We start from the raw sequence: 22,419 nt of genomic DNA on the forward strand, positions 1-22,419 counted from the left end.
TAGACAATGGCTGTGTCCGAAATGGCACACTAGTATACTGCATACTGGCTCAGTATATACTGTGAACTGCACACTACTCCCCACCCTAGTATACAGAATGGTATGCAAGTATGAGAACTGTGTAATGTACTAGACGTTTGCTATCGGTTGGGCTCGCTGTTTTGTTAGAAACGAACAACACACGACTACAACAAATTAATAAAATACACAAGGCATTATAAGCGCAATAACTGAAAATGTAAACGATTTTTATCCGTCGGTGGCCCGAACCGTAAAAGGCGTACACTTACAGAAACGATTTAAAACATGGTACAAGAGGCAAAGAAGGAGATATATAAGCGTAAAAATCCAGCCACAAGAGGAGGTTCAATTACAAATTGAAGAGACCAACAGAATTGGTTATTAAAACATACGGTGATGAATCTCCAATGTTTTAAGGAATCCCTGAAGGGACGGAGTGCGGAGTCACCGGCAGGCCATTGTTCCTGGCAACGGTAAATACAACGCCTCAGACGGTAAAAGTTAGTCTGGGGGTCTTAAATTAGACCGGTCTAAGTTTTTATGCAACTGACTGAAAAAGCCAATATGGGTCTTATAAGAAAATTTTAGACGACTAACTTTTAAGACTAGTCTAAAACAGTTTTAAGCAACCGGCCCCTTGTTGTATGCTGCAAATTTTCGCCGGGTCATCCGCGTAACTGTCGTGTACTGCATACTACTTTCTACTACGTCAAGATCAGTATAAGAGTAGAATGTAGTATGCCATTTCGGACACAGCCAGTATGTGCCACCATTAATGTAACAGGTGTTGACAATCTCCTTCTGGTGGTAAAACATAATAATAATAATAATAATAATAATAATATACACGAAATCACGAGCACTGGCATCTTTGAGCGTGCTTGTTTAATGCCATGGCAACCACACTATGCTGCTACATACCTACAGTGCACCGAGTGCAAACCAAAGCAAGACGTGTTTTTCGTAGGAAAAGCATTTTTACATGGTTCTATAGAACGACAACGTGTTCGAAACTCCAACCCGTAAATTCTAATCAAGTTTACAAAAGAGGGCAGCGAAATGACTGAAAGGAAGTAAGTATCACTTAGACCTGCCGAAAACACTATCTGTGTGTTTCCTTGGTAAGTTGTATTGTGTAGTAACTGCTACCTCAGTCCACTGGCCGATATCCTTCTTACGCTTATTCTCTGCCTTCTTTATTTTTATGCTAGGTGTAAGGAAAGACCACGCATCAGATGTCTTACAGACCCAAACAAGAGTCATCAATTATCTGCATCTCTAGACGGACGTCGTTGGCGGTTTTTAAAACCCGGACTTGACGATTTTAGAAATGGACGTCCAAAATATATTCCCAACCAGGGCATTTTTCTTCAAACTGACGGTGGTACGTCCCCTGTAATTTTCGGAAGGACAAGTAGCGAACGTGCCTCCGTGAAGACACCAAAGAAACGCTTTATTAAACAGCAGGCCTGTCTCTCCAAACTGAACCCCCAGCAACAAGCGCAGCGTCAACATGTTGACGCCGTGGAGCACACATTAACCCAACACCCCCTTGCCCTTTATCCCCATCTGGAGAGCGGTATGTCACCTGAGGTTAGTTTCCTGAAATACCAAAACAAACAAAAACAATTATCGCTACTTTAAAGTAAAAGTTTTATCTAGTGTCAGAGTTTCCATACTCTGGGAAGAATGCATTATTTGTTAATCTCTCTGCGTCTCTCTCTCTCTCTGTGAAGCTGTTTGATGAGGTGTTGTCTGTTCTGGACCCAGATATGTGTATAAAGTCAGAAGAGACTTTGCCACAAAAACCACATGAGGAGGGCCCATTGCCCTGTGAAAGCATAACAGAGCAGTCAGCAGCAGAGAGTGAGAGACTGTCCCTCCATACAACGTAAGCAGGCTGCCTGTAGGTTGTTAGAGTGAGGACTTCTTTGTGTAACATTTGTATTTTTCTTCTGAAGGTCAGATTCAGTCATATTTTCATAAAGGTGTGCATTAAACTCAACTTGCACTGCTGACCTCAGAATGGTTAGAGGTGATATGTTACTATAAGCTTATAGAGCTATTCTGAGTGCTTCTGCTTTCAGACTTTTCTCTTCTCTTCTTTTCTTCTCTGTGAGTGTTTTATATTTATACGTTTATGAAGAGACGAATGACTATGCACAGTTTTATAATGCACTATGAAAGGCCTGTAAAAGAAAAGACATGGTTGTACTTTCCCATGGAACGCATATTCATGGGAAACTCTAACAGTATCTTTTTAGAGTATGAATAGAGCACTCTGGGCTTGATGTTTTAACCTGCTAAGAGTTCTGGGATCCTCGCACTGTGTCTCCAGGATAGAACAAGACAGCCTGAAAACCTGCAGTCAAAAGAATCCTTTCATACTGAAGGAGAATGGAGGGAAAAGTGCCAAAGATGACCAGATAGATGAAGTGGACTCATTGTATGAAGATGAGGATCTTAAGAAGGTTACCAGGCTCTTTTGTGAATGGGCAGCTTCGCTGGTGAGTCACACCCAGCAAAAACTATGACACTAAAGGTTTTATTGAAATACAATTTCCGTGTGGCCTCTGAGCTCTGTTCAGTTCTTTAACATGTAAGTGCTACCTTGTCGTTTTGATTGTTGGGGGTATAAAGTTGAAGAACCACCCTCGTGTTGAATTTTGAGGACTGACAGCACATGAAATCAATATAAATCTTTGTGAGTGTCTTTGTGAGCCTCTGTTCTGAATAAACACTTAACCAAAAGCGTCAGCGACAGGTAAGTTCACCTGTGGTGGGTCAAGTTTGTTTTAGATTAAGACAGTTTAACTGAACTCCTCAAGGCAATTTTAAGATTTAACCTCATAATCTGTCTGCTCTTTCATTTGAAGTGGAGGATGGGATTCTGACCACAGCTTGCCAAACCGTTTCATTCGATAAATGAAAAGTCTTCTGAACAGTCATTTCTCACTTGTGATTCTGATCAGGGTGGAGAGGACAACCTGACAGAATCCAAAATTCTAGGCATGTTCACCAGTGGCCATGAGAGGAAACCACCGCTGTCCTTCCCCATCGAAGTGGTGGAACCCAACCAAATTCCGCCAGAGCTCCGCAGCTCCACTGAGGACATGAGCTCCACGCTTCCCTGCTCTTCGAAGGAGGCCGAGTCAGAGAAGGTATGGGTACAGCCTTAGGGTGCGGCGTGGATTACCAAACCAAGGCTAGTCAAAGCTGGGATTTATAGTGCGATATCTCGAATCTTCAGGGTAAAAGAATATTCTGGATCTGAAGATGAGAAGACTGTGGTTTTGCTTGATTTGCTCTGCTTTCAGCTACTCAAGTGTCTGTTTGAAAAATGACTTACACTGATTAAACAATATCAGTCGATCTGTTAATCTGACAGGTTCACAGATCTACCAAAAAGATGAAATATGGCGTGTGGTACTTGGATCCTAAAACATGGAAGGAGGCGCGTGACCCTCTGAGAGATGATGCTGAGGAGGTCGGCGGGAAGCTCAGTGACAAGGTGAGTTAGAGGGTGTCATATACACCTCCCCAAAGTTTACCATGTCCATATTTGACAAATGTCAGGAACAATACACAAAATACTTTAGATGGCTCAAGACCAAATCACACAGTACTACTGCCAATACACTGAGTCCCAACAACCAGTGGGAGACCTGTATGTTTGGCATTCAAATAAAACGCCTCATTGATCGCGACGAGTAGTTCAACTACATGTGAGACTGAGCCTCACGGTATAACTGAGATTAATATGAGGAACTGTAATGCTCTCTTAGCCAATCAGCATCCTTCTTCTGTTTTTGTTTTTTTTTTAAAAAAAAGCAGAACATTTCAGTTATCCTCACTGCTGCTTTTCTCGATCTTATTCTGTTTGTATGTTGGATAGGATGAGGAACTGAAGCAAATGTATGGGACTCAAGCATTCAAGACATTCCTAACAAACAAGGGGCTGAGATGGCCCGGGGTAAGACCGCTGAGCCTACAGCGCTGAAACAGGCCCGTGTCACGCTACAACCTACATTTTCCTCAGCCTTTTGACCCCAACTATGTTTTTGAATCTGTTTTTCGTTTTTTTTTTTTTTTCCCTCCTCTCCAGTTTCTTAGGTCACTCTTCCCAGAGGAGGAAGAAGTGAAGAGAGCCAGAAAAAACGATACAGCAGGTTCGGCATCGACACACAAAGACACCGTGGTCCTTTAGGCAAGTTTAAAATACAAGTAAATAAATAAATAAATATCTGTGCTATGACACTGGGTTCAGAGAAAAGAATTCCACTGGGTGATGTCAAGACCAACTGATTAGAGAAATAAAGCGCTCACTGTTCACAAACAAAGTTCTTTGTAAAGGCTCTCTCTTTGTAAAGGCTCTCTCTTTGTAGAATTGTGCTAAAAATGTATCAGAACAACAACAACAAATTAAACAGGAATTTGAAAAGCTGAAGAACACAGAAAATTGAATTAAGTGCTGCAATCCTAGACTTGAGGACAACACTGTCAGTGGATGTCCATAGTTTGGGTTCTCCACAGCTTTACACGGTGTAATGTGTTGAAATCTGATGCTTATTTTCCATTTGGTACAATTATCCTTCATATTAAATTCTGAAAAACTCTAAACGAAAGGTCAGTAAAAAATTGTTTACTGGAAAAGCAGTATTATATGGTTCAGGAGAGACACCACCCCAGTGTCAAGCTCATCTGACCACATGTGTTCTTGTGTCTTTGGCCTTCCTCATCTTCCTCTCCCGGTCCCTCATGATTGAAGACATCTCTGTAACAGAGAACCACGGAGCGACCATTCAATAAAAGCAAACAGATAAACATCACCTCACAGAAGGTCTTGATAGTGACCAGTATTAGTAGGTATTACTTGTCAGTTACTGGAAAGCTTAGAGGAAGAGTTAAAAGAAAAAGAAAAAAAAACTACCCTTATTTTTCATCTGAAGGTCTTCGACCAGACACTGTAGGCTGTCTAACTTTCCCTGCAGTTCCTTACAAGTGTTTCCAGTCACCTCCACTTCCTGACTGGCAACTGCCAAGACAAAAGCTAATTAATCTTGGGGTTCCCACTTCTAAAACCTTTTTTTTGTGACTTCAGACATCACAACACAAAAGACAAGTCACATAATTTTAAAATTTGTCCTCTGATCGTTTTTACTGAATTATTATTAATAATTACTAGGCCTACACTTACATTACATTAAAAGAAACCTACCGGACATTAGTTTCCAGCTGTAATCACTGAGCAGTTAAAATTAATAACTGCTGAAAGCTATTTCAGTAACCCTGTCTTGTGTGGTCTAAACCCAATAAAGGATTTTTGTAAACTCACGTGTACGGACATCTGTGTTAGAGCCCATTGAGTCCAGGAGTCTATTGGGTAGCTGTCTGTGGAGGTCAGAGGTCAGAAGAGAATGCACAGGTGACCTTCGTCCAAAGGTCACCACACAAGGAGGGGATGCATAGGAAGGCCCACGTACAGCATTATTGCCTGTCAAAACAGACCTGAGTTTATGAAGTGACACTGAAAGTAAACAAAACATCATGTTGAGGGCCCACAAAGACGAAAAACGAGGGGAAGACTTGACCAGATTTATTTTCACAGCTGTAAACTCAGCTTACTCTAGACGGTGTGTAAGTCATTATGTATAACATAAAGTTGCAGTTTAGAGCCTCTGGGTATGATAACAGCCACACTGTTCAAAGCTTTGCTTGGTTAGTTAGCACAGCAGTGCACAGACTCACTCTCATCAGAGGAAGTGGCTCTGAGATCCAGTTCATTTAGGTCAGTAGTTCTGTGGGGAACGGCCTCACTGCATCACGATAAACACACACACACACACACATAAAACATGCATTAACCTCATTAGAGAGCATGCACCGTGTACATAATCACATGCAAAGTAAAGCACAGGAGCCCTTTGCAGTAGGGTATAAAGTATTAATGCATGACCACAGATTTGAATACACAGCAACAGAAGATGGGAAAGCTGTGTTAAAGGAACAAATGGAAGTTATAGTGCAGGATCAAGATCTAGATTCAGTCTCAAAGCAGACACAGGGCTCCACAGCAAGACTAAACCACGAATAACAGAAGTATTCAACAGTACCCAGGTTTACACAGGAAACACACTAGACTCAGAGAGGCGCTTACCTGTCAAACACACTAGACTCAGACAGGTGCTTACCTGTCAAACACACTAGACTCAGACAGGTGCTTACCTGTCAAACACACTAGACTCAGACAGGTGCTTACCTGTCTCCATATCGTCTCCTGCTGGCTATCCTGGCCTTTTCAATGTCTTTGGTTACTTCATATCTCAGTTGTTCAGAAAAAGAGAAATTTCCTTGTCACACAGATCACCACTTTATATAAATTCACATTTTCTCTTAACTGGTCAGAATTGAAATTTAAATCTAGGAAGAATAAATATATTAAATTTGACAACAGAACCTGAAGCAGAAAGACCTTAAGTTAAAGTCATTGTGAACAATGTTGTAAGATGCCACGATCACTTTAGATGATGAAAGTGTATGACAACAGAGCTGTTTAGAACGTACACACTGTCAGACAACACCTGGACACATCCGTGATGCTTGTCGCCAGGCAACATAATCCTCACATTCGGAACACACTAGAGCTTCTGTTACAGGCAATTTTGACTATTCATAGACACTAATGTGCAACAGTTCCAAAACAGGTGCTTACTGAAGGCTATCATCACTTCTTCTGGTCTCTCTCCTGGCACTTTCAGTGTCTTTGGTTACTTCATGTCTGCATAGTAAAACAAAAAGGGGGGGGGGGGAAAGGAAGTTTACATTACATATCACTTCAGGTAAATTCACCTGCTCATAAAACAGCTGATAGTAAATCTTGGCTAATCGCTGAGTTGGGATGCGGGGGCCGGCAGTGAAATAAATAAATAAGTGGAGTCAAAGCACAGAGAGCGGAGGTGTGGAGGGTTCGTACAGTTGCGGGGTTGGGTCAGATCTCCTGTGTGTGCCGCTGGGTGCTCTGGAGTCCTCATCCATCACACTGCGAAGCTCCCTGACCAAATTTCTCAGCTCCAGGGTGGAGTTTGACCTCACACCACCGGATTTCAACTGAGAAGAAGAGAGACAGAGAGAGACAGAGAGAGAGAGCACATAAAATGGAACATTTTTCTCAGAAAAGCTGAGCTACACTAAAACAGGCTTGCCTCATAAAAAGCTATCCCAGAGAGTTTAAGGTTTTTTTGGGTTGGTTTCTGTCCAGCTGTTTTTTTTTTGTTTGTTTGTTTGTTTTTTTACCTCCATTAATCCGAGAGCACTGGGTTGTGCAAGGGCCAGTTGTGTTATCTGTGTGGGACTGGAGGCTGGAGATCTCACAACACTACCTGTGGCTCGCAGAGTCTGACCCTGCAGCTCCTATATACAAAACATATACAAAACATATACAAAATCAAAGTATTAGCCTGATACTATATCTGAATTTCATCAGAATATTTTAGCATATTTTACATAATTACACATAACAAAAAAAAAAACTGCATCAGATGCAAGTTGAGATATTTGGTCTCAGTCATACATCCAGCTCAGAAGAGCAAATGACCCAGTCTACACGGATGAGGTGCAAAGCCTCCAGAGAGAAAAATGCCAATGAATGGGAAGAGTAAAGAACGCTGTGTTCATTTTAAGTACTACTGGAGGATGCTACAGTACAATGGTACAATGCTTAAGAAATCACTGACAGCAGTCTTTAGAACGAATTTTTTGACCGACGCCGTGCAAACTCGTGCCGTAATACTTGCTGTCAAAGTCACCTTGACATCCAGAGCGTGCTGGAGCTTCAGGCACACAAACTCCTGCTCCTGCTTCTGAATGAAATCTTGGCACTCCGCAAAACTGTCAGACATCTGCAGACAAAGACGGTCATGTCAACGGGATATTCATTCATACGGTACGTGAAACAACGGGAATTTGCCCGTGTTTAGCTTTAAATCTAAAAGGCACCAATTTGTTTGGTTTCTCACAAAAAAGTAACGGTTTGTTGAACAGCCAGCAACTGTTAAAATCGATAAAAATAAACTATGAACCGGTTTATGTATAGCATATATCACCCCCATCAAAAAAAAAAAAAATGTCAGGCGGTCACGACCCTAACCTTGTGTAGCGCTGTCTCTAGTTTGTCTATCTTGTTTCTGAGCTGTTTCTCACAAAGATGGAGGGTCTCGACTTCGGCCTCCAGACGTCTCCTCTTCTCCTTCTCTGAGCTCAGTTCCGCGGCTTGCCGCTCGCTCTCCGCGGCCTGCTGACGCTTCTCCTAAGAACACACATAAAGGAGAGGTTTACCTCAGTGTTCATCCTCGCTTTTTAAAGTTTGCTGTTCTACTTCCCACTGCTGAATTTTTCAACGTGTTGATGCTGAACTGAGCAAAAGGTCAGTTTAGGTCCATGTCAGCATTTCCTGTTGAGTTTATGACAAAATGATCTAAAATGATGAAAAATCTGAAAAGCAGCTGTTGTTTTGTTGTTTATGAAAGACGTTTGCCTGAGTGAGTTTGTCCGTCATCTCCTCCAGCATTTGGACGCGACCCTGTAGGAAGTCAATCTGTTCTCGCTTAGCTGTGATTTGTTTCTGCATCCCCATGGCAACCCTCAGCCCTGTGAAGGGACACAAAACCATATTTCTAAAGACGAGAGATGATATGGGCTATGAAAGTAATCAAAGGGCTACGTAATATAATAAAAAAAACTGTTTAATGACATCAAAAAATAAAAGCGTTAATGAGAGACACTTTCATTTGATTATCATGGAACATTTAAAAAAAAAGAGTAAAAAATAGATTAGGACATAATGCAGGTTTGAATTTTTAGCTCTACGCCCCAATTTAATCTGTTCAGAATGACTATGAGAAATTGTGTTATGCATTATGTATCAGGCTACGAAAAAAAAAGCAGATTTATGCTGAAGCAGAGTGCTGTCTAAAAAACAATGTATTTCTAAATGTGAGTTTCTCAGCTTTACACACCAGCATATTAAATGGGTCTGGAATTCATTCATATGCCTCTGAACTCTCCACGATTTCATGGGAACGACCTTATTAAAACTCAAGTCATTCTTGTGTTCTGCCTCACATGACAGAAACTCCCGCTATTGCTGTTAAGGTATTTCGTCTGGCTCAAAGTCTCTCTGTCCTTTATACAACCAGTGAATTGAAACACGACTAAACTGTAACCACCCACGCGCTCCCAACGTGCCGTCTTTACATTGGAAAGGGCAACACCAGACAAAAGAAACCTCTGAGAGACCTTATGAAAGCTTTGCTAAGTTTGTATTAGTTAACAACCTCTTTCAAACAATGGTTAAAAAATAACAAGAAACAGCAACTTTCTGTTTTACCGAACAATGTAAAAAAAAAATAATGAATGAATGTTACAGGCTTTGTACATGTTAAGGACGTTAATCAGCATGTGTCATGTTAAAAGGCAAGGGGCTGAAATAATAGCAGGAAGCCCGACACTCTACGATCCTCCGAAAGCTAGCATCTCACACGGCATAGCCTTCCTGGAATTCTTCAATCCCTGGAAAAACGGAGGAAAGGGCCACACACTATGATGCTCCTGCGGGGATCTGAATGAATCCAGACCCTGGTATAATTCTCTTCCACTAACACGTCTCTGTGTGTTGTCTTCCTCCCATTATTCTGCTGACACAGGCTAACCTCAATTCATCCACTGTGAGCTGGGCGTTACATGGACTCACTCACACCAAATGTGAACTCAGAGCTATGTGAACATGTGAACTAAATCATTCACTGTAGATGCAAAGTGTAAAGATACACCCATGTTTGAATGTCAAACCGGTGGTTTCGGCACTGAATGCTAATTTGAATGCTTCATATAGTCTGTCTAGCGCTACAGGATTAAATAATTTTTTTATTTCATTCTGTCTTTATCTCATACATTACAGCCAACATTTAATGTATGTATGTGGTCTAAAAATGTTTTATTTACCAGATGACACATGGGCACACAGTGTTTCCTGTGGTCACTATTATTCCTTAGACCAACAAAGACAAGAATGATGCACTGCTCCTGTGTTTGTGTGTGTGTGTGTGTGTATGTGTGTGTGCGCGCGTGCGTGTACCATGTCCGTCAGCTCCCTCCAGTGTTCTCAGAGTACTCTTGGCCTGGTCCAGATCAGTACGTGTGCTCCACAGCTGGTTCTTCAGTTTTGAGTTCTTGGCTTCCAGCTCCTCAGTTCTTTCTCTGTGCTGCTGTTTCAAAGCCTCCTGCTCCTCTAAAACAGAGCAGAGCACATATCACAGGCTGTGTTCCAAATGTCCACTCAGCCTTTGTATAGTGTACTGTACAGTGAATCAGCCATTGTGTAGTGCTGTTCGAAATCTCAGCTGTAAATTTACGACACTATATAGTGCACTAGAAAATTGTCGCAAGGCATGGCAAAATATGGTGTACAGAAGCTGTACCCTACATCAATCGACTTAGACCATCATGCATTGACAAGAGACAAGAATTTACAGACAAATCAGATTCTGGTGTTCTGGTGTTTGTTTATGCGACAGAGATGATAATTACGAATATCCGGCGCATAATTATGTAGCAGTTTCACATCCAAATAGTGTCCGAAATAAATCAACAGCTGTCTGCCCTTATCCCCCAGTGAGTGTTCTATGTAGCAAACACTATACAGTAAGTGAGTGAGTGAGTGAGTGCGTGCGTGAGTAAGTTGGTGAGTGCGTGAGTGAGTGAGTGGACAAGTTGAAATTTCAAACACAGCAACAGATATTACACACAAAGCCTTCACACAGGCCCTCTGCACTGGCTACAGGAATAAACTATAAAGCCTGTGAAAAACAAATACAAATATAAAGCAAATATATAAGTAAACACACACACACACACACACCACACACACACACACACACACACATTTACTATTATCAATTCACCTGCGTACACATTCTGCATTATAGTATGCTACAGCAATAACATGGAGAATTACACAATGTGTAATTACAATATAAATACAAATTTATTAAGAGCACCTGTTATACTGGGGGCCTCTTCAACACTAACCCAACTGTATTATTTTAAAATGACGATGGCATGAACCACACCCTGCTCTCAGTGTCAGTGCTGATGTACAAAAAAACCAAGCTTTGGCCCACAAGACTGCTTTTTCATTTCTCATAATTAGCTTTTTAATAATAATGTTTAAAAACTGGTTTGGTGTTTAAAGCAGGTTTGAGCTGAAGCCTTACCTTTAAGCTGGACAATCAGCATGCGCTGCACCTCCAGCTCGGCGGCCATCTGCTGTTTCTCCAGCGTTAGCTCGTTGGCGACGTGGAGCTTCTCCATCAGGGCAGCCTGCTGCTGGACTCTCTCTGTCTCCAAAGCACTGACCCTCAGCTCACTCTGCTCCAGGGCTACCTGCTCGCCCGTCCCCGTCATTCAGACGAAAGGGAAGAGGTACGAGAATGAAATCAAGTTAAGACACGGGAAAGAAACACACGCTTGCATATGCATAGCACACGTCGTCTAACCTCCACTTTCTTTCTTAACATTATCTTCACTGTATTCCTGACTATTTAGCGCTGGCTTTCTTGACAGTAAATGTCTTGTGAAAAATACCAGGCAAACTACCCACCAGACTTATACTATGTAACTGCTGAGAATGTAATTTTGTGCCCCGGTAAATGTTTTATTCTGAATCACAGCCTCGGGGAAAAAGTGGGAACCCTGAAAACGTGCACCTTCTTAAACTGAAACTTCAACATCACCATTCACATATTTGAAATTGCCGGATTATGTCTCATGCACTGTGGCGAATATGATTCTCTTTTGCTCTACGCTGTAAAGGCTGTGTCTATGATTTGAACACACTGTTGGGCAGTAGTTGAGGCCCCGCCCACAGGCGGAGTCTTCTGCAGATTCAGGGCTGTGTAGTGTGCTTGTCTTCTGACTGACCTTGACTTGCTGGTTGTCGAGTCTGAGCTGATGGAGCTCAGAGATCAGGCTGTTTCTCTCGTCCTGCAGGGCCTCCAGGCTGCGGCCGTGATTGACAGATGTGTGGGCGGCGCTGCTGAGCTGAGTTCTCAGCAGTTCGGCCGTCTTTTCTCTGTCCTCCAGCCTTGCCCGCAGCCCCCGGGTGTGGCTCTGAGCCTCTTCCAACCGGGCCCAGCCCTGCTGCGCCTCCTTCTGACGCTGCTGTAACACTCGCTGAGCCTCCTCCAGCCGAGTCTGCAAATGCTTCACCTCCGCTGCCCTCTCCTCCTAAAACACGAACGGGAGTTTCAAATGAACAACAGATGAATAGACAGAAGAATTTCTGCTGGACTTTTAATTTAAATCTAAGGAATAATATACACTGCTTAGACAATGTGTGTACACACACACACACACACACACGTTATGCATTATAGATACATGGATAGATAAACAGACAGACATGTCATACACATATCATATACATAGCACCATATTTACAGATTCATTTGGAACAGATGTGACACTTATGCATGGATATGCTCTTTGTTCACAAATGCACTGTGGATTTGCCTCCTCACTTGGTGAACTTGAGACAGTTCACAGCCCATTTTTGAGGATTTCATAGCACTGGCTAACAGGATGTGAGTTCTTTGATCTCTGGCCTTATATAATGGCGTATCAACCTTTTATTTCAAATTCAATCTACGACAGTTGGATATGGCAACATTTCAGTCCACGATCACAAGTCCACTCAGCACATCATTTCCACAGCTCAGAACAATCCCATCCTCCCGTCCACTAAGGACCTTTACGCTAACACTGTCAAAGCAAAGCTCTCATCAAACTCAGTGACCCCCCATCACCCCGGTCGTAGCCTGCACACGGGCTCTCCATCCTGCCGCTCAACACCGTGGCATCGGGACACAACCCAGCCGGTCAAGAGACAGCTTCAACCCCCACAAATATTTAAGCAAACCAACGGCCACGATGACACTCGCGCTTCCTGGCCGGCGGGCTATTACTGTACTGTGCGCCGAGCGCACACACGGCCCAGACGTTTCCTGTCTGCTGCCGTCGAGGTTACTGCTCTTAGAAATGTGTTTCTGTCCCAGTGCACTTGTGGTTGCATGACAATTAAGTTGAGTTTTGGAGTGGAGATGAGAGGTCAGCAGTTTGGGATATGACCAGTGGTTGTTGTCGTGTTCTTCTGACAGCTCTTTATTCAGGCCAGAACAATCCAGAACAGTCCAGAACAATCCAGAAAAAGAGTTGTGACTGCATTGTGGTAGGATACAAAAGAAGCCATGGAAAACATCAGGCTACAAAGATGCCGTACACAGCCACACAGACTCATAATAACTCTTATATAACATAAACTCGCATGTATGTATGTATATGTGTGTGTGTGTGTGTGTATATACACACACATCCCCTCCTCCAATTCACTTTGTATTGCTTATTTGTATTGTTTTGATACAAATAAGAAAATGTTGCTTTTTCAATGTCGTTCTTTTTTTTTACCATGAGGTGATCAGTTTCATTCCTGGCCTGTCGTAGCTGACACTGAGTCAGTTCCAGTTCCCCACGTAACTGTCCCATCTCCTCCTGCCAGTCTCGCCGTTCCCTGTCTGTCGAAAGCTGCCGTGTGGATGCAGGTTAGGGAGACGAAAAGAGAAATGGCTCTCAGATATTGCCATTCATTTCTACAGTTCGGCATTTCTCAGCTTGATCTAGTTCTCAGTCCTATGGCCAGCAGCAGCTACAGACAGCATGAGATGTACTATTAAGAGTTTCACCTAAGTTGTATTCATACAAGAACCTTCATAATAGGACTTTTTTCACAGCAGAGTCAAACTATAACCTTACATGTGTCCTCCAAAGCCTGTTTCCCCGAGAGGTTTTCTTTACGTATGTATACATTGTACGTAATATATCTATTCTCGTAATTCATTCTTTCATCTTTCATTTTCAACAAATCAGTGAGACTGTAAACCCTCCACTGCTTTAGACCTGCATGTCCAGGTGAGTTTGACACTCTTCTCTGAGGGAGCCAATCAGAGCCTCCAGCTGCTGAACTCTCAGGCTGCACTGTCCCAGGTCCCGTCTGAGCTCCTCCACGGTAGCGTTTTGGCTCATCTCTCTTTCCAGGAGCTGCTGCCTCTCCTCCCTCTCCAGAGCCGCCTCCCCCCGGGCCTGACGAAGCTCCACCTGTGAAAAGGCCTCCGGGTGAGACAACTAATACGATTTCACTTGATATGTGAAAGGTTTTATTCCAGATGTGGCACAGGTTTCAGATCTGACCATAATGCAATCCACACGCTGTCACTTTATATAAGCATCTCAGAGGAAAATAAGCAAATACAGATTCAGGGTTCTCTTTTATGCTGTGCAATCACTAGCGCTGAAAAAAGTTTTCATAGTCTATCCCACACTCACCGGAATTCATTTAAACCAGGTGAATTTGCAACGTGTATACTATTCTATATCATTTTTCAAAGCACTTCTGACAGGTTCACAAACATTGTGAAGACTCTGACGGCGCATTGCATAACCCTAAACGGTCCGTCCCGTGAAGTGTTAGCTGAGGTGAGGCAGGGTGATTTGGTGCATTACTGTGAGTTGACACAGCTGGGAGCTCAGTTCCTCTGCCTGCTGGATGGACTGCTCTCTCCCTCTCTGGGCCTCCTCCGCTAGAGACTGCGTCAGGGCCAGCTCTTGCTGAAGAGCGGCAACCTTACAAAACAACGTAAAAAAACAATCATTCAACGTTCAATATTCTGGTCATTAATCTACCTACAGACACACTGTGTATTAGACCACTAATGTACACAAATGTGTAGCGTGTTATGTAAGACACAACTTCTCCAAAGTTGGAAACAGAGTCAAAACATCTTGGGGGAAGACAGATCTGACAGGTTGCTCTGTTTGTTTTGCATGATTGTCAAGTATCACTGACAAGTGTTGCAAAAAGTGAATCATAGAATCAATCAAAACTCGATACTGTATCCAAACGATTCCCTTATGCATGTGTGCAAAACTGTACAAAATCATGTGTACACACGCTTACGAACGAGCATGAGAGAAGGAGAGAGACTGAGAGAGTAAGAGAGATTACATTATTTCTTCCCTACCTTGATTTCATGATTCTTTTGCGATTCCTGTAGTTCACATCGCAGAGTGGACAGTGTTGACTCCACGTCACTCATCTGTCTCTGGTGATCTGAGGCCAGACTTTCAGCTTGGTTTCTATTAAAGAACACAAATTAGACAATGACCTTTGACCTTGTCATTTCACACAGATGCCTGTTGGACTCGTAAGGAAAGCTTCATTAGGAAAATCGTGACTCTCACTGCAATAGCTCCACCTGCAGCTGCAAGCTGGCTGCGTTACTCTGCGAGCTGTTCAGTTTCTCAGTCAACATCGCCACCTCCTGGTCATGACTGGTAATGAGCTGTTCCATTCTGAAACAAACATTCATCATCACTGAAAAACCTGCTTACAAGGCCCCTGTCTCTCAAAGCATTTCATATCCATATCACCTTACAGTCCCAATAGGCAAGTAAAAAATAGCACCTTTTGGGCCATAAACAAACTCAGAGCACAGATGACGTGAGGAATACTACTGTAGCTCTTGTTTGGACTTACTTTGAGAAAACAGAGTCAGGTTGGTAGAAACTGTTACTCTTACTTATTTATCACTCAAAGCCTCACCTTTCTCTCTGCTCTTTAATGAGTGATTCTGTTCTGTCTCGACTTTCGACCTCCAGCGCCTCCAACTTCCCTTCCACCTGAACAAACGCCATATTAATCATCATAAATCAGTTTTAATACAACTATTCGACACACATGACTAAGCTTTTGAGGGGAAAAATCTCTGTAGTCACTGTTCAATATACAAAGGTGCTCATCTGAACCAAAGGCTATATGTTTTGAGAACTATTAGTGTTTTGTTGGGGTCAGCATCTCCTCCATACAAGTATAATAAGAATATAAAGTTACGATCAGGTTATGCTATTGAATTCACAAGTTTTTCACATTTTGGCAAATGAGTGTAACATTTTATAAGAGTGTAACACGTGGCCCACCTTCAACAATCTTTCTTGGAGGTTTGAGTTCTCTGAGTCTAATTCCTCGATTACTTTGCCCACAGCATGTCCTAAGGGAATGTGTTCTGAGCTGGGTGTGCCCTCAAAGCCAATACAGCTACTCTTTCCTCTGCGTTTCTCATAGTCAGAGAGTCTGACACACACATCTCTTAGGGTTTGCTCCATGGATTCTGCTCTCAGCCTGAGAGCTTTGCCACTTTCTTCGGTTTCAGCGAGTCTTTGATCTCCGACCAGCTTCAGCTCCTGAAGTTCTAGAAGCTTCTCTTGCATTTTCTGCATCTGTTCAGACTGTTTCTGAGAATCGTTCATTCTTAAAAATAAAAATAAATAAATAAATACACAAAGAAATAAGATAGAAGCACAAACCTGAAAAGACAACACAAGTTTGACCAATATGAATGTTTCCTAAAGTTGGTGACTGCACTCATTCATTTAAAGAACATTATAGCACAGTTACCGGAGATCGATTAAGGCATCTCTCTCCATCTGGGTTTCCTGCAGCTCAGACTGAAGTTTGACAATGGACTGCCGGAAACTAAACTTCTGCTGCAGGTGAAGCTCTCGTGTCTGAAAATTAGCAACGAGCAAGGAGCAGGTAAAGATATCAGTGACAAAAGACACCTCTGAACTTCCATGTGTATGGGCAGACACACAGACAAACACATTCTCACACACATCCACACCTAGGGACAATTTAATATCTCCAATTCACCTTACCTACATGTCTTTGGACTGTGGGAGGAAACCGGAGCTCCCAGAAGAAACCCACGCAGACACGGGGAGAACACACAAACTCCACACAGAAAGGACCTTGGCCTCCTGGCCAGGAATCATAGCCAGGACCTTATTGCTGTGAGGCGACAGCTCTACCCACTGCGCTACCATGCGCTCACATGTTTAAACTCCTAATTTTAATTCTACATTTGTGTTCAACCTAGGTCTTTACATGAAACTGAAAACATTCAACTAAGACTAGAGATACAGTCTAACACACCTCCTGGAGCTGTTTCTGAAGATCTGAGACTTGCTGTGAGTATTCAGAGATGGTGTTTCCTAGAACATCTGTTCCTGGGAAGTTGGTACCCCTCACCATCTCCATATCAAGCTCGTACCCCCGAGGCTGGGTAACAGAGAGCGATGTCCGACACACGCTTTGCTCCTCTGATGGGCTGTCTGATGGACATGAAACATTTCAATCAACTCTTAAAATCCAAAGACGTTTATTAGTCTATAGTCTGTTTTCATTCCAGCAAAATAAACAAGTATCTTGAAACTGAAAATGAAGTCCAAAGCAACAAACGTTACTGCTTTTTAGGTTTTCTTAGAGCCGAACTAAATAATTAAAAAGATGCTCACTTGGTAATATGAGTGTTTTGCTTGCTGTTTTTCCTGTGCCGGAAAAAGAGCGAGAAATCCTCTCCATGGCGAATTTGGTGGCATTTTCAACTTCTTCTTGAAGCCTTTCTGTCTCCCTAGTTCGCTTCTCCAGCTCCTCACTGTAAACCGAAACGCAGAAACACCGGAATGACACCCATCAGGAAACTGTCTCCGCACGAGGTTTAATGTTGATGTTAACAATAATGTTATTTTACTTGTCGGAGTTTTTAAAATCAATTTATCAATTTGACTCTGCTTCAGATGTCGACTTCATTTGACTGAACTTTTTAAAACCATGCAACATATACCAGACATTGAAGCACACTTATCTAGAGATATCAAAGCTACCTGAGTTGGGAACGCTAAATCATTTACAGCTCAAATCTAAGTGCAACCCAGGTCAGTAGTGTTGATATTAACGTTTATTGACGTTAGATACTGTCACCTGCTACGAACACGTACCTCAAAGCGCTCAGACTCATGCTCCGTTTAGCCGGTGCAACACCATCCTCATGCCAGTCAACTGCAAAAATACTTTTGATTAAACAATATCTGATATTGCCTATAAGTAATTCGAAGGTTCTGAAATCCATAAATTGTACTGTTCGAACTAGGCGTTTGACCTTAATGAATTGGTTAGCATGCTTAGCCTAACAGCTAACAGCTCATCATAATTGACCAAAAGCTGTACTCACTTGTTTGAATGGAGTTTTCCCTCCGCGTTACACCATTAAAAGTGCCGCACGTTGTATGATATCTTCCCGATAAAGCCTTATCCTTTTCTATACTACTCTGATAATCAAACGACATTGTACGGAGTTCCAATCATTAATTTCTTTGCAATTTAGACGCGTTTGCCTAACAACCCCTTTTGTCAGAGACTGATTTACCTAGCTAGCTAACTTGCGGTTACTTTTTCAAACTGAGTACCGCGACGCCAGCTTAATCACCATGGCAACCAAATTCGCTACCACCCGCCCGAGAATTACACGATGAGCATCTTCTGATCAGTCTGAAAGGTGCACGCCAAAATAGATCATACACGTTTTGCAGAAAATATAAAAGTGAGTCTAGTGTCACAGCATTGCCGTTTCATATCCCTGTCCTTTTAGAAATTATCCACATCATAAAACCTGTATTCATATTGACTGCTGTATATATGCGCAACTCTGGAATAAATCTGTGAAATTTGTTTTGTAGTAGCATGACTGGCAGTAATTAATTTTACTTATTACACGGCTTTGTTGAAAACTCGATTCTGATTGGTCAATTACGACATTCTATGGTCTGGTATTTCTGAATAGCACACCGCTGCTCTGTTTCGCGTCGGGGTCCTGCATCACCGTGTTGAGGTTTATTTTGCTGTAATAACCGGCTGTACATTATCCCTTACTTATTTCACGGCTTTGTTGAATACTCGATTCCGAGTTCAGTTGGGTTCAGGAACTTGTCCTTCACTTGTTCACATTTTGTGACTTGGATTTATCAAAACTTGGTCAAATCTTACTGGTGCTCATGTTTGTTTAATTGAAAGGATATTTTCACTGGCTGCTTTCCTGTGAGAGTGAACCACCTGTCGGTCAATTCATAGATAGTGTCCAGAAGGAGTTGGGTTTAAAAAGGGGGACAGGTGCATGAGGTAGTTACCTTAGTCGTTAGACTCAGTGGAGGTGATTTACCCATTTGCATTCATTTGAAACCTTCAGTGTTCCTCTTGTAAATTACTTTATAGTCAGTATATTTTGGAATTTCATTGTGTGGGATTGTAACAGAATGTAAATAAGTGCGATGTTTAATATTTTGTCTTTTTAATGTACTGCGTCACTTCTCTTAACTGCACTGATTGACACTGTTTGAACCCACGATGTTGGAAACACCCAATGCACCAACCCCTCTCTCTGTGCACCTCTCTCCTCCAGGCTACACTGTCTCTTTGCAAAGCCCATATCTTCAAAGCCATGTCATTCTCTACATCTCCTACAGTCATGTATGTCTGCCTCCTGGCACTTACTCAGCTGTTGACTGTCCACTGTGCCACACTGTCCTTGACAATTATAAGAGCCTCTAACGTGAGAGATGAACCTACGGGCCGTCCTGATCCGTTTGTCAAGGTTTATGGCCCTGCTGGTTTTATTGGCAGTACCAGTGTCGTTGTGAACGACTCTACCCCTGAATGGAACAAGCAAATGTCTGCAAAAAACATCAATAGTGGCAACGCAATCAGCCTGGAGCTCTGGGACGACGATGTGGTTTTCCCCGACTATATTGGGTCCTGTGGCGTCGCATTGTCCTCTGGAACCAAAAGCGGTTCTTGTGGAATTCGTGGAGCCACTGTTCATTACAGTTACTCCCTGCTTTAGTCCCGTTCCCACAGTCACGAAGAGAGGGGGCACCGGAACCAAATCCACTTCTGCATGTGTCAATCTGAAAATATGACTTTAATAAAAATCTGCTTTCTCGGCACACTCGTGTATAGTTCTGTTTCATTGCGTCATGTGTGTAAACATGCATGCAGCACTTTACTGAAGTAGTCATATCCTAGTACATTTTCCAGTTGTTTATTTCACTAATCTACATAGCGTAGTCAACTTTTCAAAGACATTTTGAGTATTGCGGAAAGAGTCTGTCACGTGTTCAGAGCAGAGATGCGGAGACCACAAGTGTCTGAATTTCTGATGCAGAGACATGAGACCATTCTTCCCGAAACATAATTGGCTGTAATTTGGTAAATTGTTGATGGTGAAGGACACTGCTGGCTCAGGCACCGCTGTAGAGTATCTGACAGGGCGATTTGGAGACTGGGATGACCACGGTATATGATTTAAATCATTTTCATGGTCATCAAACCATTCGGTGGACGATTATGTCTCACAGACAAGGAGACAGTCATCCTGGAAGAGACCACTCATCAGAATGCAAAAAGAAATCCTGAACCACAAGATAAAGACCATCACTAAAGACTGGTTTTATATTTGGTGCTTACTTTGCTCTCTAACTAACTGAGGAGACACAAACCATGCAAGAAATGTACAACCCCCCCCCCCCCCCCATCCCTTCATTGATCCATTTGTTGATCACAGACAAACATTACTTTAGCCACTCTTCCTTGTAGCCACAGTTCCTCACTGACCTAAGCAGTCTTCTTAAGTGATGCCCCAGAAATCACCATTCTTTCAAAGTCACTGTGATCTCTAACTCCAGGCAAAATAAGGAGCAACTTGCCTTTTCCAACATTTTATTGAACAAAAATGTAACAAAGAAATCATTGCTGTTATCATGAATATTATGAATTATAGCAATAAAGGCTCCAGAACGTGGCATGTTGAAGGTGAGAATTACAGAGGTGTGGTGTATATTTCAAGCTTTGATTTCTCAGTGGTGTGTGCTAACAAAGAGCCTTTTCATCAGAAGGCATTCAGTGTACTGTGTCAAACTCATACTGATTCTAAAAGGCAATGTGTCACTGTGTTTCAATGCGTTTGAGGGATCATTACTCTTAATTTGTACAAGCATGGACACTGGGCCTTAACTCTGTTCTTGAGCATTTCCCTGCATAATAATATCAACACTGAGAGAGAAATTGTAAAAAAAAAACTGTGCATGTTGCTGATATATTAAAGCACAGGTGTCAAAATCCAGTCCTTGAGGGCCATGGTCCTGCTGTTTTTCTTGTAGACCAACTAAATAGAATCTCTGATTGGCTGAAGAGTGTCCACACCTGTTTTCAAGGTGAACATCAACAGGTAAATAAGAGGTGAGAACAAAAATCAGCAGGACCCAGGCCCTCCAGGACCGGACTTTGACACCCCTGTATTAACATATACCACCCAGTCTGCTGGGCACTGTACTTTGACATTGTATGCTGATTGAGACATAAGACCCCTGTAATCAGTCCAAAAACAAAAGGCAAAATAACAGTGAAGGTACAGGTAGGGCTAAGACAAAAACAGTAATCAAAAACAGGCAGAGAGTTTGAGGCACGGAGAGGCAGAAAAGCCAGGCAGAGATAGTCAGGGACTAAACAGAACTCACAAGGGGAAAACAGACTCGGTAAAAAACAGGCAGGCAAAAGATCCAGGCAGAAGTACCAAAACACTAGCTCTTTGGTCTAAGCCTGTTTTTTGGATTTGTGACTTTTCGCCCACTATTTTTAAGTTTTATAGTATTTTTATGAAAATACTACAGCGACAGATCCAGGTAGCAGTTTCAAAACACAGGGCAAAAAGTCACAAATCCAAAAACAGGCTAGATCAAAGACCAAAAATGCAAACGACCCAACAATCAGAAAACTTGGCATGACAAGCTGGCAAGCAAGTGGAGAGTCTGGCAGGGCTTAAATGCTGTGGCTGATGAGGTGAGTGGCAGCAGGTGCGCAGGAAACAGGCAAGGCCCAGCGTAAAACATGGACCGGAACAAACTTGGAACAGACAGACAAGGCATGCAAGACAGGACACAAGGGAAACATGGACTACGACGTGAAAGTACTGGGCCTGACCGTGACAATCACAAGTACATGCTGTACCGTCACGCTTTGGAGGGCCTGCATGATCTCTCTCTCTCTCTTTCCCTTTTGATATTATTAGGCAGTGAAGGGCCAGAATAAATGAAACGTCCCCATAAATGAGGGACACAAAGTGAATGGAAAGCTGGTGCTTCCACTCAAGGGTGAATGAATGAATGAATGAATGAATGAATGAATGAATCAATCAATCAATCAATTAAAAATGGTCAGGGTTACAACTGAGTTAATTAACTAATAATGGTCAGGGTTACAACTGAGTTAATTAACTAATAATGGTCAGGATTACGATTAACAATGTTGGGTAGACTATGTCACTCTTTATTTGGCTAGAAGAACAGACCTCAGTGACTTTCAATGAGGGCTATTTTTTTGTAGGAGTCCTTTGGCAGGAGTTT

At 42.4% G+C, this 22,419-nt stretch overlaps 2 protein-coding genes across 2 annotated transcripts; one reads left to right on the forward strand and one right to left on the reverse strand.

Annotated features, from left to right (window-relative positions):
• Positions 1 to 1,331: 1,331 nt before the first annotated feature.
• fam47e (family with sequence similarity 47 member E) lies at positions 1,332 to 4,228 on the forward strand. Its single transcript, XM_030791799.1, has 7 exons — positions 1,332 to 1,614; positions 1,758 to 1,912; positions 2,360 to 2,528; positions 2,994 to 3,182; positions 3,410 to 3,532; positions 3,917 to 3,994; positions 4,127 to 4,228. Exons 1-7 carry the CDS (start codon positions 1,603 to 1,605, stop codon positions 4,226 to 4,228), a joined length of 828 nt encoding a protein of 275 aa, XP_030647659.1. The 5' UTR covers positions 1,332 to 1,602.
• A 424-nt stretch (positions 4,229 to 4,652) lies between these two features.
• On the reverse strand, positions 4,653 to 17,984 carry LOC115827899 (coiled-coil domain-containing protein 158-like). Its single transcript, XM_030791800.1, has 23 exons — positions 17,965 to 17,984; positions 17,482 to 17,621; positions 17,120 to 17,298; positions 16,583 to 16,692; positions 16,105 to 16,435; positions 15,731 to 15,807; positions 15,370 to 15,480; positions 15,150 to 15,264; positions 14,632 to 14,751; positions 14,029 to 14,226; positions 13,540 to 13,656; positions 11,998 to 12,303; positions 11,292 to 11,460; positions 10,154 to 10,306; positions 8,555 to 8,667; positions 8,168 to 8,326; positions 7,827 to 7,919; positions 7,315 to 7,431; positions 6,995 to 7,128; positions 6,281 to 6,343; positions 5,357 to 5,412; positions 4,952 to 5,056; positions 4,653 to 4,795 (listed from the first exon to the last, which is right to left on the reverse strand). The coding sequence occupies exons 1-23, from the start codon at positions 17,982 to 17,984 to the stop codon at positions 4,719 to 4,721; spliced, it is 3,063 nt and encodes a 1,020-aa protein (XP_030647660.1). The 3' UTR covers positions 4,653 to 4,718.
• Positions 17,985 to 22,419: the final 4,435 nt, after the last annotated feature.

This window comes from Chanos chanos, chromosome 14, assembly GCF_902362185.1.
Source record: "Chanos chanos chromosome 14, fChaCha1.1, whole genome shotgun sequence".
In the NCBI taxonomy this organism is placed as follows: domain Eukaryota; kingdom Metazoa; phylum Chordata; class Actinopteri; order Gonorynchiformes; family Chanidae; genus Chanos; species Chanos chanos.